This window comes from Mobula hypostoma, chromosome 6 (genome assembly GCF_963921235.1).
Source record: "Mobula hypostoma chromosome 6, sMobHyp1.1, whole genome shotgun sequence".
In the NCBI taxonomy this organism is placed as follows: Eukaryota; Metazoa; Chordata; class Chondrichthyes; order Myliobatiformes; family Myliobatidae; genus Mobula; species Mobula hypostoma.
Window position 1 is genome coordinate 112,109,272 of NC_086102.1, and position 20,102 is coordinate 112,129,373.

A 20,102-nucleotide genomic window follows, 5' to 3' on the forward strand; every position below is an offset into this window, starting at 1 on the left:
TCGGTGTTACTTATTTAATTAAATTTATATATATTGTTGTTTTGGTGTGGAGGGAACTTCGTTCTGTGCTTCATCGCAGTCGCGCATGATGGGACAGTGTGGAGGGAGCTTCACTCTGTGTCTGACCCTGGGAGTGTGTGATGAGACAGTGTAGAGGGAGCTTCACTCTGTGTCTGACCGTGGGAGTGTGTGATGGGACGGTGTAGAGGGAGCTTCACTCTGTGTCTGACCCTGGGAGTGTGTGATGGGATGGTGTAGAGGGAGCTTCACTCTGTGTCTGACCCCGGGAGTGAGTAATGGGACGGTGTAGAGGGAGCTTCACTCTGTGTCTGACCCTGGGAGTGTGTGATGGGACGGTGTAGATGGAGCTTCACTCTGTGTCTGACCCTGGGAGTGTGTGATGGGATGGTGTAGAGGGAGCTTCACTCTATGTCTGACCCTGGGAGTGTGTGATGGGATGGTGTAGAGGGAGCTTCACTCTGTGTCTGACCCTGGGAGTGTGTGATGGGATGGTGTAGAGGGAGCTTCACTCTGTGTCTGACCCTGGGAGTGTGTGATGGGATGGTGTAGAGGGAGCTTCACTCTGTGTCTGACCCTGGGAGTGTGTGATGGGACAGTGTAGATGGAGCTTCACTCTGTGTCTGACCGTGGGAGTGTGTGATGGGACGGTGTAGAGGGAGCTTCACTCTGTGTCTGACCCTGGGAGTGTGTGATGGGACGGTGTAGAGGGAGCTTCACTCTGTGTCTGACCCTGGGAGTGTGATAGGACAGTATTGAGAGTTCCTGCTTTTTCCTCAGGCACAAGGTTCCGGCCTCTGTCCTTCGAGGTTCCGAAGCCGTTGTTCCCGGTGGCGGGTGTCCCAATGATCCAGCATCATATTGAGGCTTGTGCAAAGGTAACTTCTACCTGCCAGTTGTTTGTGTAAGTGTAATGAGTGTTATTGCCTGTAATCTGGCAATAGCTCATGTGGTGGGTGGGTCCCTGGCATTGACCTGCTCCCACTGCCTCGTAAACTCACACTCACTCTCTCCCTTATTTCACTTGCAGTCAGAGCCCCACTCATATTGATACTCACCCTCAGCTCACGCTGATCTCACCCTGGGGCTCACCCTGATCTCACCCTCGGGCTCACCCTGATCCCACCCTGGGGCTCACGCTGATCTCACCCTGGGGCTCACACTGATCTCACTCTCGGGCTCACCCTGATCTCACCCTGGGGCTCACGCTGATCTCACCCTTGGGCTCACCCTGATCTCTCACTGGGGCTCAGCCTGATCTCAGCCTCGGGCTCAGCCTGATCTCACACTGGGGCTAACGCTGATCTCACTCTCTCACCCTGTGGCTCACGCTGATCTCACCCTGGGGCTCACCCTGATCTCACCCTCGGGCTCACCCTGACCTCACCCTGGGGCTCACCCTGATCTCACTCTTGGGCTCACCCTGATCTCACCCTGGGGCTCACGCTGATCTCACCCTGGGGCTCACCCTGATCTCACCCTCGGGCTCACGCTGATCTCAGCCTGGGGCTCACACTGATCTCACTCTCGGGCTCACCTTGATCTCACTCTTCGGGCTCACCCTGATCTCACCCTGGGGCTCACGCTGATCTCACCCTTGGGCTCACCCTGATCTCACCCTGGGGCTCAGCCTGATCTCACCCTGGGGCTCAGCCTGATCTCACCCTGGGGCTCACACTGATCTCACCCTCGGGCTCACGCTGATCTCACTCTGATCTCACACTGATCTCACCCTCGGGCTCACCCTGATCTCACCCTGGGGCTCACGCTGATCTCACCCTCGGGCTCACGCTGATCTCACCCTGTGGCTCACGCTGATCTCACCCTGGGGCTCACCCTGATCTCACCCTGGGGCTCACGCTGATCTCACCCTGGGGCTCACCCTGATCTCACCCTGGGGCTCACCCTGATCTCACCCTGGGGCTCACCCTGATCTCACCCTGGGGCTCACGCTGATCTCACCCTGGGGCTCACCCTGATCTCACCCTCGGGCTCACGCTGATCTCACCCTGGGGCTCACACTGATCTCACCCTCGGGCTCACCCTGATCTCACCCTGGGGCTCACGCTGATCTCACCCTCGGGCTCACCCTGATCTCACCCTGATCTCACCCTCGGGCTCACCCTGATCTCACCCTCGGGCTCACGCTGATCTCACCCTGGGGCTCACGCTGATCTCACCCTGTGGCTCACACTGATCTCACCCTGGGGCTCACGCTGATCTCACCCTGGGGCTCACCCTGATCTCACCCTCGGGCTCACCCTGATCTCACCCTCCGGCTCACGCTGATCTCACCCTCGGGCTCACCCTGATCTCACCCTGGGGCTCACGCTGATCTCACCCTCGGGTCACCCTGATCTCACCCTCAGGCTCAGCCTGATCTCACCCTGTGGCTCACGCTGATCTCACCCTGAGGCTCACACTGATCTCACCCTCGGGCTCACCCTGACCTCACCCTGGGGCTCACCCTGATCTCACCCTGGGGCTCATGCTGATCTCACCCTCGGGCTCACCCTGATCTCACTCTCGGGCTCACCCTGATCTCACCCTCGGGCTCACCCTGATCTCACCCTGGGGCTCACGCTGATCTCACTATCGGGCTCACCCTGATCTCACCCTGGGGCTCACACTGATCTCACTCTTGGGCTCACCCTGATCTCACCCTGGGGCTCACCCTGATCTCACCCTGGGGCTCACCCTGATCTCACCCTGGGGCTCACGCTGATCTCACTCTGATCTCACCCTGGGGCTCACGCTGATCTCACCCTGGGGCTCACACTGATCTCACCCTCGGGCTCACCCTGATCTCACCCTGGGGCTCACGCTGATCTCACCCTCGGGCTCACCCTGATCTCACCCTCGGGCTCACCCTGATCTCACCCTCGGGCTCACGCTGATCTCACCCTGGGGCTCACGCTGATCTCACCCTCGGGCTCACGCTGATCTCACCCTGGGGCTCACCCTGACCTCACTCTCGGGCTCACCCTGATCTCACCCTGGGGCTCACCCTGATCTCACCCTGGGGCTCATGCTGATCTCACCCTCGGGCTCACCCTGATCTCACCCTCGGGCTCACGCTGATCTCACCCTCGGGCTCACCCTGATCTCACCCTGGGGCTCACCCTGATCTCACCCTGGGGCTCACGCTGATCTCACTCTCGGGCTCACGTTGATCTCACCCTGGGGCTCACCCTGATCTCACTCTCGGGCTCACGCTGATCTCACTCTCGGGCTCACCCTGATCTCACCCTCGGGCTCACCCTGATCTCACCCTGGGGCTCACCCTGATCTCACCCTGGGGCTCACGCTGATCTCACCCTGGGGCTCACCCTGATCTCACCCTCGGGCTCACGCTGATCTCATCCTGGGGCTCACGCTGATCTCACTCTCGGGCTCACCCTGATCTCACCCTGGGGCTCACCCTGATCTCACCCTCGGGCTCACCCTGATCTCACCCTGGGGCTCACGCTGATCTCACCCTGGGGCTCACCCTGATCTCACCCTGATCTCACCCTGGGGCTCACGCTGATCTCACCCTGGGGCTCACCCTGATCTCACCCTCGGGCTCAGCCTGATCTCACCCTGGGGCTCACCCTGATCTCACTCTCGGGCTCACCCTGATCTCACCCTGGGGCTCACGCTGATCTCACCCTGGGGCTCACCCTGATCTCACCCTCGGGCTCAGCCTGATCTCACCCTCGGGCTCACGCTGATCTCACCCTCGGGCTCACCCTGATCTCACCCTGGGGCTCACCCTGATCTCACCCTGGGGCTCACGCTGATCTCACTCTCGGGCTCACGCTGATCTCACCCTCTGAGGCTCACGCTGATCTCACTCTCGGGCTCACCCTGATCTCACCCTCGGGCTCACCCTGACCTCACGCTGGGGCTCACCCTGATCTCACCCTGGGGCTCATGCTGATCTCACCCTCGGGCTCACCCTGATCTCACCCTCGGGCTCACCCTGATCTCACCCTGGGGCTCACCCTGATCTCACTCTCGGGCTCACGTTGGTCTCACTCTCGGCTCACGCTGATCTCACTCTCGGGCTCATGCTGAGCTCACCCTGGGGCTCACACTGATCTCACCCTGGGGCTCACGCTGATCTCACCCTGGGGCTCACCCTGATCTCACCCTCGGGCTCACGCTGATCTCACCCTGGGGCTCACACTGATCTCACTCTCGGGCTCACCCTGATCTCACCCTCGGGCTCACCCTGATCTCACCCTGGGGCTCACCCTGATCTCACTCTCGGGCTCACGTTGGTCTCACTCTCGGGCTCACGCTGATCTCACTCTCGGGCTCATGCTGAGCTCACCCTGGGGCTCACACTGATCTCACCCTGGGGCTCACGCTGATCTCACCCTGGGGCTCACCCTGATCTCACCCTCGGGCTCACGCTGATCTCATCCTGGGGCTCACGCTGATCTCACTCTCGGGCTCACCCTGATCTCACCCTGGGGCTCACCCTGATCTCACCCTGGGGCTCACGCTGATCTCACTCTCGGGCTCACGTTGGTCTCACTCTCGGCTCACGCTGATCTCACTCTCGGGCTCATGCTGAGCTCACCCTGGGGCTCACCCTGATCTCACCCTGGGGCTCAAGCTGATCTCACCCTCGGGCTCACCCTGATCTCACCCTGATCTCAGCCTGATCTCACCCTGGGGCTCACACTGATCTCACCCTCGGGTTCACACTGATCTCACTCTGATCTCACACTGATCTCACCCTTGAGCTCACCCTGATCTCACCCTGGGGCTCACCCTGATCTCACCCTCGGGCTCAGGCTGATCTCACCCTGTGGCTCACGCTGATCTCACCCTGGGGCTCACGCTGATCTCACCCTGGGGCTCACCCTGATCTCACCCTGGGGCTCACGCTGATCTCACCCTCGGGCTCACCCTGATCTCACCCTGGGGCTCACGCTGATCTCACCCTCGGGCTCACTCTGATCCCACTCTCGGGCTCACGCTGAACTCACCCTGATGTCACTCTCAGGCTCATGCTGATCTCCTCCTGGGCCTCATGCTGATCTCACCCTCGGGCTCACCCTGATCTCAGCCTGATCTCACCCTCGGGCTCACCCTGATCTCAGCTTGATCTCACCCTGGGGCTCACGCTGATCTCACCCTGGGGCTCACCCTGATCTCACCCTGGGGCTCACGCTGATCTCACTCTCGGGCTCACCCTGATCTCACCCTCGGGCTCACGCTGATCTCACCCTCGGGCTCACCCTGATCTCACCCTGGGGCTCACGCTGATCTCACCCTGGGGCTCACCCTGATCTCACCCTCGGGCTCACGCTGATCTCACCCTGGGGCTCACGCTGATCTCACCCTGGGGCTCACACTGATCTCACCCTCGGGCTCACCCTGATCTCACCCTGGGGCTCACCCTGATCTCACCCTGGGGCTCACCCTGATCTCACCCTCGGGCTCACCCTGATCTCACCCTCGGGCTCACGCTGTTCTCACCCTGGGGCTCACGCTGATCCCACTATCGGGCTCACCCTGATCTCACCCTGGGGCTCACACTAATCTCACTCTTGGGCTCACCCTGATCTCACCCTGGGGCTCACCCTGATCTCACCCTGGGGCTCAGCCTGATCTCACCCTGGGGCTCACGCTGATCTCACTCTGATCTCACCCTGGGGCTCACACTGATCTCACCCTCGGGCTCACCCTGATCTCACGCTGGGGCTTACCCTGATCTCACCCTGGGGCTCACGCTGATCTCACCCTGGGGCTCACCCTGATCTCACCCTCGGGCTCAGCCTGATCTCACCCTGTGGCTCACGCTGATCTCACCCTGATCTCACCCTGATCTCACACTCGGGCTCACCCTGATCTCACCCTGATCTCACTCTGGGGCTCACGCTGATCTCACCCTGGGGCTCACCCTGATCTCACCCTCGGGCTCAGCCTGATCTCACCCTGGGGCTCACGCTGATCTCACCCTCGGGCTCACCCTGATCTCACCCTGGGGCTCACCCTGATCTCACCCTGGGGCTCACGCTGATCTCACTCTCGGGCTCACCTTGATCTCACCCTGGGGCTCAGCCTGATCTCACCCTGGGGCTCACGCTGATCTCACTCTGATCTCACCCTGGGGCTCACCCTGATCTCACCCTGGGGCTCATGCTGATCTCACCCTCGGGCTCACCCTGATCTCACCCTCGGACTCAGCCTGATCTCACCCTGATCTCACGCTGGGGCTCACCCTGATCTCACCCTGGGGCTCATGCTGATCTCACCCTCGGGCTCACCCTGATCTCACCCTCGGGCTCACACTGATCTCACCCTCGGGCTCACCCTGATCTCACCCTGATCTCACGCTGGGGCTCACCCTGATCTCACCCTGGGGCTCACACTGATCTCACCCTCGGGCTCACCCTGATCTCACTCTGGGGCTCACGCTGATCTCACCCTGGGCCTCACCCTGATCTCACCCTCGGACTCAGCCTGATCTCACCCTGATCTCACGCTGGGGCTCACCCTGATCTCACCCTGGGGCTCATGCTGATCTCACCCTCGGGCTCACCCTGATCTCACCCTCGGACTCAGCCTGATCTCACCCTGATCTCACGCTGGGGCTCACCCTGATCTCACCCTGGGGCTCATGCTGATCTCACCCTCGGGCTCACCCTGATCTCACCCTCGGGCTCACACTGATCTCACCCTCGGGCTCACCCTGATCTCACCCTGATCTCACGCTGGGGCTCACCCTGATCTCACCCTGGGGCTCATGCTGATCTCACCCTCGGGCTCACCCTGATCTCACCCTCGGGCTCACGCTGTTCTCACTCTTGGGCTCACCCTGATCTCACCCTGGGGCTACCCTCATCTCACCCTGGGGCTCATGCTGATCTCACTCTGATCTCACCCTCGGACTCAGCCTGATATCACCATGGGGCTCACGCTGATCTCACTGTCGGGCTCACGCTGATCTCACCCTCAGTTCACGTTGATCTCACATTGATCTCACCCTGGGGCTCACACTGATCCCACTCTCGGGCTCACGCTGATCTCACCCTCGGGCTCACGCTGATCTCACCCTGATCTAACGCTGGGGCTCACCCTGATCTCACCCTGGGGCTCATGCTGATCTCACCCTCGGGCTCACCCTGATCTCACCCTCGGGCTCACCCTGATCTCAGCCTGATCTCACCCTGGGGCTCATGCTGATCTCACTCTGATCTCACCCTGGGGCTCACCCTGATCTCACCCTGATCTCACTCTGGGGCTCACGCTGATCTCACCCTGATCTCACCCTCGGACTCAGCCTGATCTCACCCTGGGGCTCACGCTGATCTCACTCTCGGGCTCACCCTGATCTCACCCTGATCTCACCCTGGGGCTCACTCTGATCTCTCCCTCGGGCTCAGCCTGATCTCACCCTCGGGCTCACGCTGATCTCACCCTCGGGTTCACCCTGATCAAACCCTGGGGCTCACCCTGATCTCTCCCTGGGGCTCACGCTGATCTCACCCTCGGGCTCACGCTGATCTCATCCTGAGGCTCACGCTGATCTCACTCTCGGGCTCACCCTGATCTCACCCTCGGGCTCACCCTGATCTCACCCTCGGGCTCACCCTGATCTCACCCTGGGGCTCACCGTGATCTCACCCTGGGGCTCACCCTGATCTCACCCTTGGGCTCACCCTGACCTCACGCTGGGGCTCACGCTGATCTCACTCTCGGGCTCACGTTGGTCTCACTCTCGGCTCACGCTGATCTCACTCTCGGGCTCATGCTGAGCTCACCCTGGGGCTCACACTGATCTCACTCTGGGGCTAACGCTGATCTCACCCTGGGGCTCACCCTGATCTCACCCTCGGGCTCACGCTGATCTCAGCTTGGGGCTCACACTGATCTCACTCTCGGGCTCACCTTGATCTCACTCTCGGGCTCACCCTGATCCCACCCTGGGGCTCACATTGACCTCACTCTCGGGGTCACCCTGACCTCACCCTGGGGCTCACCCTGATCTCACCCTCGGGCTCACGCTGATCTCACCCTGGTGCTCACACTGATCTCACCCTGGGGCTCACGCTGATCTCTCCTTGGGGCACACGCTGATCTCACCCTCGGGCTTACGCTGATCTCATCCTGAGGCTCACGCTGATCTCACTCTCGGGCTCACCTTGATCTCACTCTCGGGCTCACCCTGATCTCACCCTGGGCTTCACGCTGATCTCACCCTTGGGCTCACCCTGATCTTACCCTGGGGTTCACCCTGACCTCACTCTCGGGCTCATGCTGAGCTCACCTTGGGGCTCACACTGATCTCACCCTGGGGCTAACGCTGATCTCACCCTGGGGCTCACCCTGATCTCACCCTCGGGCTCACGCTGATCTCAGCCTGGGGCTCACACTGATCTCACTCTCGGGCTCACCTTGATCTCACTCTCGGGCTCACCCTGATCTCACCCTGGGCTTCACGCTGATCTCACCCTTGGGCTCACCCTGATCTTACCCTGGGGCTCAGCCTGATCTCAGCCTCGGGCTCAGCCTGATCTCACCCTGGGGCTCACACTGATCTCACCCTCGGGCTAACGCTGATCTCACTCTGATCTCACACTGATCTCACCCTCGGGCTCACCCTGATCTCAGCATGGGGCTCACCCTGATCTCACCCTCGGGCTCAGGCTGATCTCACCCTGTGGCTCACGCTGATCTCACCCTGGGGCTCACGCTGATCCTACCCTGGGGCTCACCCTGATCTCACCCTGGGTCTCACACTGATCTCACTCTCGGGCTCACCCTGATCTCACCCTGGGGCTCACGCTGATCTCACCCTGGGGCTCACCCTGATCTCACTCTCGGGCTCACGCTGACCTCACCCTGATGTCACTCTCAGGCTCATGCTGATCTCCTCCTGGGCCTCATGCTGATCTCACCCTCGGGCTCACCCTGATCTCACCCTGGGCCTCACCTGATCTCACCCTCGGGCTCACCCTGATCTCAGCTTGATCTCACCCTGGGGCTCACGCTGATCTCACCCTGTGGCTCACACTGATCTCACCCTGGGGCTCACGCTGATCTCACCCTGGGGCTCATGCTGAACTCACTCTCGGGCTCACCCTGATCTCACCCTCGGGCTCACGCTGATCTCACCCTCGGGCTCACCCTGATCTCACCCTGGGGCTCACGCTGATCTCACCCTGGGCCTCACCCTGATCTCACCCTCGGACTCAGCCTGATCTCACCCTGGGGCTCACGCTGATCTCACCCTGGGGCTCACACTGATCTCACCCTCGGGCTCACCCTGATCGCACCCTGATCTCACCCTGGGGCTCATGCTGATCTCACCCTCGGGCTCACCCTGATCCCACTCTCGGGCTCACCCTGATCTCACCCTCGGGCTCACGCTGTTCTCACCCTGGGGCTCACGCTGATCCCACTATCGGGCTCACCCTGATCTCACCCTGGGGCTCACACTAATCTCACTCTCGGGCTCACCCTGATCTCACCCTGGGGCTACCCTGATCTCACCTTGGGGCTCAGCTTGATCTCACCCTGGGGCTCACGCTGATCTCACTCTGATCTCACCCTGGGGCTCACGCTGATCTCACCCTGGGGCTCACACTGATCTCACCCTCGGGCTCACCCTGATCTCACCCTGATCTCACCCTGGGGCTCATGCTGATCTCACCCTCGGGCTCACCCTGATCCCACTCTCGGGCTCACCCTGATCTCACCCTCGGGCTCACGCTGTTCTCACCCTGGGGCTCACGCTGATCCCACTATCGGGCTCACCCTGATCTCACCCTGGGGCTCACACTAATCTCACTCTCGGGCTCACCCTGATCTCACCCTGGGGCTACCCTGATCTCACCTTGGGGCTCAGCTTGATCTCTCCCTCGGGCTCAGCCTGATCTCACCCTCGGGCTCACGCTGATCTCACCCTCGGGTTCACCCTGATCAAACCCTGGGGCTCACCCTGATCTCACCCTTGGGCTCACGTTGATCTCACTCTCGGGCTCACGCTGATCTCACCCTGATCCCACTGCCGGGCTCACGTTGATCTCACTCTCAGGCTGACCCTAATCTCTTCCTCGGGCTCACCCTGATCTCACCCTTGGGCTCACCCTGATCTCACCCTGGGGCTCATGCTGACCTCACCCTGCGGCTCACCCTGCTCTCACCCTCGGGCTCACCCTGACCTCACCCTGGGGCTCACGTTGACCTCACTCTCGGGGTCACCCTGACCTCACCCTGGGGTTCACCCTGACCTCACTCTCGGGCTCACCCTGACCTCACTCTCGGGCTCATGCTGAGCTCACCTTGGGGCTCACACTGATCTCACCCTGGGGCTAACGCTGATCTCACCCTGGGGCTCACCCTGATCTCACCCTCGGGCTCACGCTGATCTCAGCTTGGGGCTCACACTGATCTCACTCTCGGGCTCACCTTGATCTCACTCTCGGGCTCACCCTGATCCCACCCTGGGGCTCACATTGACCTCACTCTCGGGGTCACCCTGACCTCACCCTGGGGTTCACCCTGACCTCACTCTCGGGCTCATGCTGAGCTCACCTTGGGGCTCACACTGATCTCACCCTGGGGCTAACGCTGATCTCACCCTGGGGCTCACCCTGATCTCACCCTCGGGCTTACGCTGATCTCAGCCTGGGGCTCACACTGATCTCACTCTCGGGCTCACCTTGATCTCACTCTCGGGCTCACCCTGATCTCACCCTGGGCTTCACGCTGATCTCACCCTTGGGCTCACCCTGATCTTACCCTGGGGTTCACCCTGACCTCACTCTCGGGCTCATGCTGAGCTCACCTTGGGGCTCACACTGATCTCACCCTGGGGCTAACGCTGATCTCACCCTGGGGCTCACCCTGATCTCACCCTCGGGCTCACGCTGATCTCAGCCTGGGGCTCACACTGATCTCACTCTCGGGCTCACCTTGATCTCACTCTCGGGCTCACCCTGATCTCACCCTGGGCTTCACGCTGATCTCACTTTTGGCCTCACCCTGATCTCACCCTGGGGCTGCCCTGATCTCACCCTCGGACTCAGCCTGATCGCACCCTGGGGCTCACGCTGATCTCACCGTCGGGCTAACGCTGATCTCACTCTGATTTCACGCTGATCTCACCCTGGGGCTCACCCTGATCTCAGCGTGGGGCACACCCTGATCTCACCCTCGGGCTCAGGCTGATCTCACCCTGTGGCTCACGCTGATCTCACCCTGGGGCTCACGCTGATCCTACCCTGGGGCTCACCCTGATCTCACCCTGGGTCTCACACTGATCTCACTCTCGGGCTCACCCTGATCTCACCCTGGGGCTCACGCTGATCTCACCCTGGGGCTCACCCTGATCTCACTCTCGGGCTCACGCTGACCTCACTCTGATGTCACTCTCAGGCTCATGCTGATCTCCTCCTGGGCCTCATGCTGATCTCACCCTCGGGCTCACCCTGATCTCAGCCTGATCTCACCCTCGGGCTCACCCTGATCTCAGCTTGATCTCACCCTGGGGCTCACGCTGATCTCACCCTGTGGCTCACACTGATCTCACCCTGGGGCTCATGCTGAACTCACTCTCGGGCTCACCCTGATCTCACCCTCGGGCTCACGCTGATCTCACCCTCGGGCTCACCCTGATCTCACCCTGGGGCTCACGCTGATCTCACCCTGGGCCTCACCCTGATCTCACCCTCGGACTCAGCCTGATCTCACCCTGGGGCTCACGCTGATCTCACCCTGGGGCTCACACTGATCTCACCCTCGGGCTCACCCTGATCTCACCCTGATCTCACCCTGGGGCTCATGCTGATCTCACCCTCGGGCTCACCCTGATCCCACTCTCGGGCTCACCCTGATCTCACCCTCGGGCTCACGCTGTTCTCACCCTGGGGCTCACGCTGATCCCACTATCGGGCTCACCCTGATCTCACCCTGGGGCTCACACTAATCTCACTCTTGGGCTCACCCTGATCTCACCCTGGGGCTGCCCTGATCTCACCCTGGGGCTCAGCCTGATCTCACCCTGGGGCTCACGCTGATCTCACTCTGATCTCACCCTGGGGCTCACACTGATCTCACCCTTGGGCTCACCCTGATCTCACCCTGATCTCACTCTGGGGCTGACGCTGATCTCACCCTGGGCCTCACCCTGATCTCACCCTCGGACTCAGCCTGATCTCACCCTGGGGCTCACGCTGATCTCACTGTCGGGCTCACACTGATCTCCGCCTCGGGCTCACCCTGATCTCACCCTGATCTCACTCTGGGGCTCACGCTGATCTCACCCTGGGCCTCACCCTGATCTCACCCTCGGACTCAGCCTGATCTCACCCTGGGGCTCACGCTGATCTCACCCTCGGACTCAGCCTGATCTCACCCTGGGGCTGACGCTGATCTCACTCTTGGGCTCACCCTGATCTCACCCTGGGGTTCAGCCTGCTCTCACCCTGGGGCTCACGCTGATCTCACTCTGATCTCACCCTGGGGCTCACACTGATCCCACTCTTGGGCTCACGCTGATCTCACCCTGGGGCTCCCGCTGAGCTCACCCTCGGGCCCACCCTGATCCCACTCTCGGGCTCACGCTGTTCTCACCCTGGGGCTCACACTGATCCCACTCTCGGGCTCACCCTGATCTCACTCTCCGGCTCACCCTGATCTCACCCTGGTGCTCACCTTGATCCCACTCTCGGGCTCACGCTGATCTCACCCTCGGGCTCTCACACGCTCAGACTCAGCCTGTCAGCTGAAGTGATCGACTAGAGCCCCGAAACGGGCCCTTTGGCCTGTCGATTCCCGTCAGTCTGGTTTTCTGCCTTGCTCACTCCTCAGCTGTAGCACTGCATACCCCTTCCTTCCATGTACTTATCTAAACTTCTCTTAAATGTTACAATCAAACCCACATCCACCACTCCCACTGACAGCTCGTTCTACACTTGCACCACCCTCTGAATGAAGAAGATCTCCCCCCCAAGGTTCGCTTTAAATATTGCACCTTTCACCCTTATCCTTTGACCTCTAGTTCTAATCTCAGCCAACGTCAGGGTAACAAGTCTGCTTGTATTTACCCTGTCCATACCCCCCATAATTGTATATACTTCTATCAAATCTCTCCTCATTCTCCTACACTCCAGGGAATGAAGTTCTAACCTGTTCAACCTTTTCCTATAACTCAGGTCCTCAAGTCGTGGCAACATCCTTGTAAATTTTTTCAGCACTCTGTCAATCTTATTGACGTCTTTCCTATAGGTAGGGGACCAAAACTATACACCATACTCCAAATTAGGCCTTACCAAAGTCTTCTACAACTTCAACATAACATCACAACTATTTTACTCAATATGAAGGCAATGTGTCATAAGCTCTCTTTACAACCCGCTCAGGGAGATATTAGATCAGGGAGGGGACCGAGGCTGTCATGGTGAGTGTTGACTTCCTCCGGTTATGGAGGCATAGCACTCACAGCGTTGGTTTACAGTGCCAGTGATCACTGATCGGGCTTCAATTCCCGTTGCTGTCTGTGAGACTTTGTCCCCATGACAGTGTGGGTTTCCTCTGGGTGCTCTGGTTTCCAAGGACGCACGGGTTAGGGTGAGTGAGTTGTGGGCATGCTATGAAGGTGCTGGAAGTGTGGCAACACTTGGTGTGTTGCCTTTACCACAAAGACGTAGGCCATTCGGTCCATTGTGTCTGCTTGCTATTCCACCATGGCTGATTTATTATCCCTTTCAACCCCAACATCCTTGGTCTGTGTTGGTTGTCGATGTAAACAATGCATTTCGCTGTATGTTGAGGTTTTGATGTACAGTGGATTCCGGACAATTACAACACATCGGGACCAGTACATTTTGGCCCAATTAAGCGGCTGCCCTAATTAGCCCGCTTCATGAAAATAGTTAAACATGTATAAAAAAGGCATCTGTTAGTCTTGTGAGACCATGAATCTGCGCCTGGAAAGTCTTCACTCTCCAGGGCACAAGCCTGGGCAAGGTTGTATGGAAGACCAGCAGTTGCCCATGCTGCAAGTCTCCCCTCTCCACGACACCAGTTGTCCAAGGAAAGGGCATTAGGACCCATACAGCTTTCAGCAGTGTCGTCGCAGAGCAATGTGTGATTAAGTGCCTTGCTCAAGGATATAACACATTCCCTCGGCTGGGGCTGGAACTCACGACCTTCAGGTCGCTAGTCCAATGCCTTAACCACTTGGCCACGTTCCCACACATATAAAAAAGACAAACAACTATTTAAGTAAAAAATTACACATTTAAAAGAAATACAGAACAAATTAGAACACTACCAAAACTACTACAGTATTATAAAACTGTGTATTAATTCCTAATAGTTATCAACAGATTGACTGTATATGAACAAAATCAGCACGGACCTCTTATGCAGTTAATGTTCCGCCTTCATACGTTGCTTTAAATGACTGTATCCTCCGAATCTTCATTTTCATTGTAACATTCAAAATGATGTTGATACCTTCAAATTGTTCATCGTTCCCAATTTGTTAAAGTTGGCCTGGATGCTTGAAACTGCCGTGAGCAAAACGGTCCTGAATTGTCTTGCTGCTTGTTACACACCAACTATCAGTGACAAAAATCACTGCTTTTTGAACACAAACACATGTAAATGGCACTGTTTAAAAACTGTTCGCTCTAAGTGTCCAACACTAGTTAGATACTGGCAAAAATCTCCTATCCCAATTAAACAGCATAGTGTTCCAAATAAATGATGGGAATCTTGGGTATTTTCTTGATTAGTTTTTGTTCTTTAACAGTTGTCCCAAATAAGCGGCTGTCCTGACTAACTGATGGCCCAATTAACTGGAATCGACTGTATATGTGACCGATAAAAGCTAATCTTCAATCTTTATGGTGCCTTACTTTTTCCCTCCTTCATCACCCTTTTCTCTGTCACCTTCCTTCCCTCCTTCACTCTGCGCAGGTTCCAAACTTGAAAGAGATCTTGCTGATTGGGTTTTACCAGCCAAGCGACGAAATCAATCGGTTCCTTCTGACTGCGCAGCAAGAATTCAAGATCTGCATTAGGTAACGAAAAGCCCAGTGAAGTTCTTATTGAGAGCTTAGCTATGGTGTGTGCAGAAGTCAGGGGAAGGATCTGGGGTGGGGTGACTGGGTGGGAATTGGGATCAGTATAATTAGGTGGTTAATGGTCAGCATGGACTCGATGAGCTGAATGGCTTTTGATGTGCCTTTGTGCGTACGGAAGGGACGGCATCGAACAACATAAATGTCGCAGAATCTTAGAACATTGAATAGTACAGCACAGTGCTGTGCTAACCTTTTAACCTACTCCGAGATCAATCTAACCCTTCCCTCCTAATTAGCCTTCCATTTCTCCATCATCTGTGTGCCTCGCCGTGAGTTTCTTAAATGTCCCTGATGTAGCTGCCTCCACCACCCCTGACCGGGTGCTTCATGCACCCACCACTCTGTGTAGCAAACCCTACCTCTGACATCCTCCACCACCCCAAACACATCTTGAAATTCTGCTGTCTTGTTTTAGCATAGAATGGTTTCAGCAGGGCAGGAGGCCATTTGTTCCATCTAGTCCATCCTGGTCCTCTGCAAGTACAGTCCTGCCGGTCCCCTTGCCCCACCCTCTCCTCATACCCCTGTGGGTTATTTTCCTGTAGCTCCCTGTAGAACATCACATCGTTCTCCTCTCTGACACAGCCCCAGAGCGCATGCTGCTTACTGAAGACTTGGTCGTATTGTTGGCGTCGACGAACTACACTTTGTGATGACCCATACCTGTTTATCAGTCACACTTTATTTACTGGTGCACAAGGAGAACAGCCCGGACCCTGTCACCAATCTGTTCTGAAGTTGGAACAGATTTCTATACAGAATTGACTGGCAGTTACGATAGTGACCATTTGGTAAATTGTGTATGTTTGAATTTTTACTGGCAAGATCAATCGCCGTTCACAACAGAGGTGTTAACAGTCAATAGAAACTTCAAGCTGACAACCGGTGATACTTTGAAGCTGTCCCTTCACCGGTGTGCGTGTTTGGAATCCTTCCATCACATCCTAATCTCGTCTCCAGTAAGTGAAATGGCTGCTATGCTCTTTCTTGCCTTGGCTGTCTGCACTCTGCCTACAGTCTAGCTTACCTGGACGTTGCTTTAACCTTTGCCTTGCCGCAACTTCCCCACCGGTTGAATCAGTGTGTTCCCAGTTCACATCTCAGTGCCCCTGTATTCCCTGCTTCCCTCGCCTCGCCCTTGACCTACCCTGCCACTCTCAACAGTACCCCCAGATCTCTGTTTTTAGACACGTAGCCATAGTCATAGTCATACTTTATTAATCCCGGGGGAAATTGGTTTTCGTTACAGTTGCTCCATAAATAATAAATAGTAATAGAACCATAAATAGTTAAATAGTACTATGTAAATTATGCCAGTAAATTATGAAATAAGTCCAGGACCAGCCTATCGGCTCAGGGTGTCTGACCCTCCAAGGGAGGAGTTGTAAAGTTTGATGGCCACAGGCAGGAATGACTTCCTATAACGCTCTGTGCTGCATCTCGGTGGAATGAGTCTCTGGCTGAATGTACTCCTGTGCCCACCCAGTACATTATGTAGTGGATGGGAGACATTGTCCAAGATGGCATGCTACTTGGAGAGCATCCTCTTTTCAGACACCACCGTGAGAGAGTCCAGTTCCATCCCCACAACATCACTGGCGTTACGGCGGGCATGAGCAACTAGCTGATTGTTGGAGAACGTGGAATATTGTATTCACATTCTGTTGCCTCATAGGAAGGACGCAGGAACTTTAGACACAGGTCTCCTGACTGACATTTGAACTCATGACCTTGGACTAGGAAGTGTGACAGTGACCCCAGAGCCAAGGTACTGAAGATTTAATAACATCCCAATATTATAGAAGGTCAGAGAGCAGTGGACATGGTGTGAGGGGGTTTGGCAAGAGAGCCACAAGACTCCATAAGACATGGGGCAGAATCAGGCCATTTGGCCTATCCAGTCTGCTCCACCGTTCGACCATCCACTTAACCTCCTTCTCCTGCCTTCTTGCTGTAACCTTGGACTTCCTGATTAATCAAGAACCTATCAACCTTCGCTTTAAGTATAAAGTTATAGAACACTATAGCAGAGAAACAGCCTCTCTAGTTTGTGCCGAACTGTGTTCTGCCTAGACCCATCGACCTGCACCTGAACCATGGCCGTCCATCCCATCCACGTACCTACACAAACTTCTCTCAAATATTGAAATCAAACCCACATCCACCAGTTCCGCTGTCAGCTCGTTCCACACTCTCACCCTCTCTGAGAGGAGAAGTCCCCTTTCACCTCTCAACCTTAACCTATGACCTAGTCTCACACAATCTCAGTGGATTTCTGCATTATATTCAATGACTTGCCTCCTCAGCAACTGGTAATGGATTCCACCAATTCAGTCTGCAGGAGGCACTCAGAGGGCCGAGCAGCATCTGTAGGAGGAAGAGTATTATCGAAGTTTGGGTTGAAATCCTGAATCAGGGAGGAGAGGAGAACTGTTGGACTGTGTCTCCATTTAGAGGGGCCGAACTCCATCTTTGTACTTCAAGATTTGCTGATTATTTGTCCCAGAGTGGAATTGGCTAATATGGGGGGTGGCAGGGGGGGGAGGTGAAATTTTAAGGTGTTTGGAGGAATGTATGGGGGGATGTTGTCCGAGGTAGGTTTCTTACACACAGAGTGGTGTTTTCATGGAATCTCCCCCCTACCCCACCCCCCCAGCACCTCTCAGGGTGGTGGTAGAGGCAGGTAATTTAGGGACATCTAAAAAACTCTTACTTTGGCACATGGATGGCAGGAAAATGGAGGGCTGTGTGGGAGGGAGGGGTGAGATAGATTTTGGAGTAGGTTTAAAACTCAGCACAACATGGTGGCTGAAGTGTCTGTACTGTGCTCCAACGTTCCATGTTCTATGTCCCGTATCTTCTGGGATATGGAGACTGAGACTGGAGTTGGGGCAAGTTGGTAGCAACTGTTAGGGCCAGCACAGGGTGGATGGGCTGAATTCCCTCATGCTTTGATATTTGTTGATTATTTGCCCCTCTGAAGCTTGAAACCTAGTTGGGTTCCCAATAAAAGGTTAATGTGGGCCTTGCTGCTCTTGTGTTCACAGATACCTTCAGGAATATGTCGCTCTGGGAACCGGCGGAGGCCTGTATCACTTTCGAGATCAGATCCTGTCAGGAAAACCTGACCTGTTCTTCGTCATGAACGCAGACGTCTGCTGCGAATTTCCCCTGACGGAGATGGTTGAATTCCAGAAGGAGCAGGCCGACTCTTTTGTCATGTTGGGAACAACGGTTAGGAAACTGAGGCTCAAACATAGAAAACCTACAGCACAATACAGGCCCTTCGACCCACAAAGCTGTGCCGAACATGTCCCTACCTTAGAACTACCTAGGCTTACCCATAGCCCTCTATTTTTCTAAGCTCCATGTAGCCATCCAGGAATCTCTTAAAAGACCCTATCGTTTCCGCCTCCATCACTGCTGCCAGCTGCCCATTCCACGCACTCACCACTCTCTGCATAAAAAACTTACACTGACATCTCCTCTGTAACTACTTCCAGGCACCTTAAAACTATGCCCGCTCATGCTAGCCATTTCAGCCCTGGGGAAAAAGCCTCTGACTATCCACATGATCAATGCCTGTCATTATCTTGTACTCCTCTATCAGGTCACCTCTCATCCTCCGTCGCTCCAAGGAGAAAAGGCCGAGTTCACTCAACCTATTCTCATAAGGCATGCTCCCCAATCCAGGCAACATCCTTGTAAATCTCCTCTGCACCTTTTCTATGGTTTCCGCGTCCTTCCTATAGTGAGGCGACCAGAACTGAGCACAGTACTCCAAGTGGGGCCTGACCAGGGTCCTATATTACCTCTCGGCTCTTAAATTCAGTCTGATGATTGATGAAGGCCAATACACCATATGCTTTTTTAACCACAGAGTCAACCTGCGCAGCAGCTTTGAGTGTCCTATGGACTCAGACCCCATGATCCCTCTGATCCTCCACACTGCCAAGAGTCTTATCATTAATACTATATTCTGCCATCATATTTGACTTACCAAAATGAACCACCTCACATGTATCTGAGTTAAACTCCATTGGGTGCGGGGAGTGTAGAGGGAGAGTGGATCTGTGTGGCTCCTGGGTGGAGTCTCGGGGGAATTGGGAGGACGCAGCAGGAAGGTGGGGTGTGTGTGGGTGGGGGGGCTGAAGGGATGGAGGCTGGGTGATGTCTAACCATTCTGGTGGTGTTTCGGAACAGGCCAACAGGAGACAGTCGATGAATTATGGCTGCATTGTGGAGAATGAGCAAAGCCATGAGGTGAGTGAGCTAGCATGTGTCCGGCACGGGGATGGGTATGCAATCTGCTGAACTCTGACACCCCACCTATCACACAGCAAGGGGCTACTCCATGCTGCAGTTTGTGCTCACAGGCCCTCCCACCCACATCTAGAGCATCGTCTGCTACAGCTCAGGAAAAGGCCCTTTCCCCCACATCTAGAACATAGACCAGTACAGCTCAGGAAAAGGCCCTTTTCCCCACATCTAGAACACAGACCAGTACAGCTCAGGAAAAGGCCCTTTGACCCACATCTAGAACACAGACCAGTACAGCTCAGGAAAAGGCCCTTTCCCCCACATCTAGAACACAGACCAGTACAGCTCAGGAAAAGGCCCTTTTCCCCACATCTAGAACACAGACCAGTACACCTCAGGAAAAGGCCCTTTTCCCCACATCTAGAACACAGACCAGTACAGCTCAGGAAAAGGCCCTTTGACCCACATCTAGAACACAGACCAGTACAGCTCAGGAAAAGGCCCTTTTCCCCACATCTAGAACACAGACCAGTACAGCTCAGGAAAAGGCCCTTTTCCCCACATCTAGAACACAGACCAGTACAGCTCAGGAAAAGGCCCTTTGACCCACATCTAGAACACAGACCAGTACAGCTCAGGAAAAGGCCCTTTGACCCACATCTAGAACACAGACCAGTACAGCTCAGGAAAAGGCCCTTTGACCCACATCTAGAACACAGACCAGTA

At 56.2% G+C, this 20,102-nt stretch overlaps 1 protein-coding gene across 1 annotated transcript in view; it reads left to right on the plus strand.

Annotated features, from left to right (window-relative positions):
- LOC134348305 (mannose-1-phosphate guanyltransferase alpha-A-like) overlaps positions 1–20,102 on the plus strand; it is a 59,954-nt gene that overhangs the window by 3,983 nt on the left and 35,869 nt on the right. The window contains exons 2-5 of the mRNA XM_063051475.1: positions 799–896; positions 14,950–15,053; positions 18,164–18,350; positions 19,320–19,379. Of these exons, the coding sequence (XP_062907545.1) occupies positions 799–896; positions 14,950–15,053; positions 18,164–18,350; positions 19,320–19,379 (449 nt within the window). The remainder of the gene's footprint in view (positions 1–798; positions 897–14,949; positions 15,054–18,163; positions 18,351–19,319; positions 19,380–20,102) is intronic.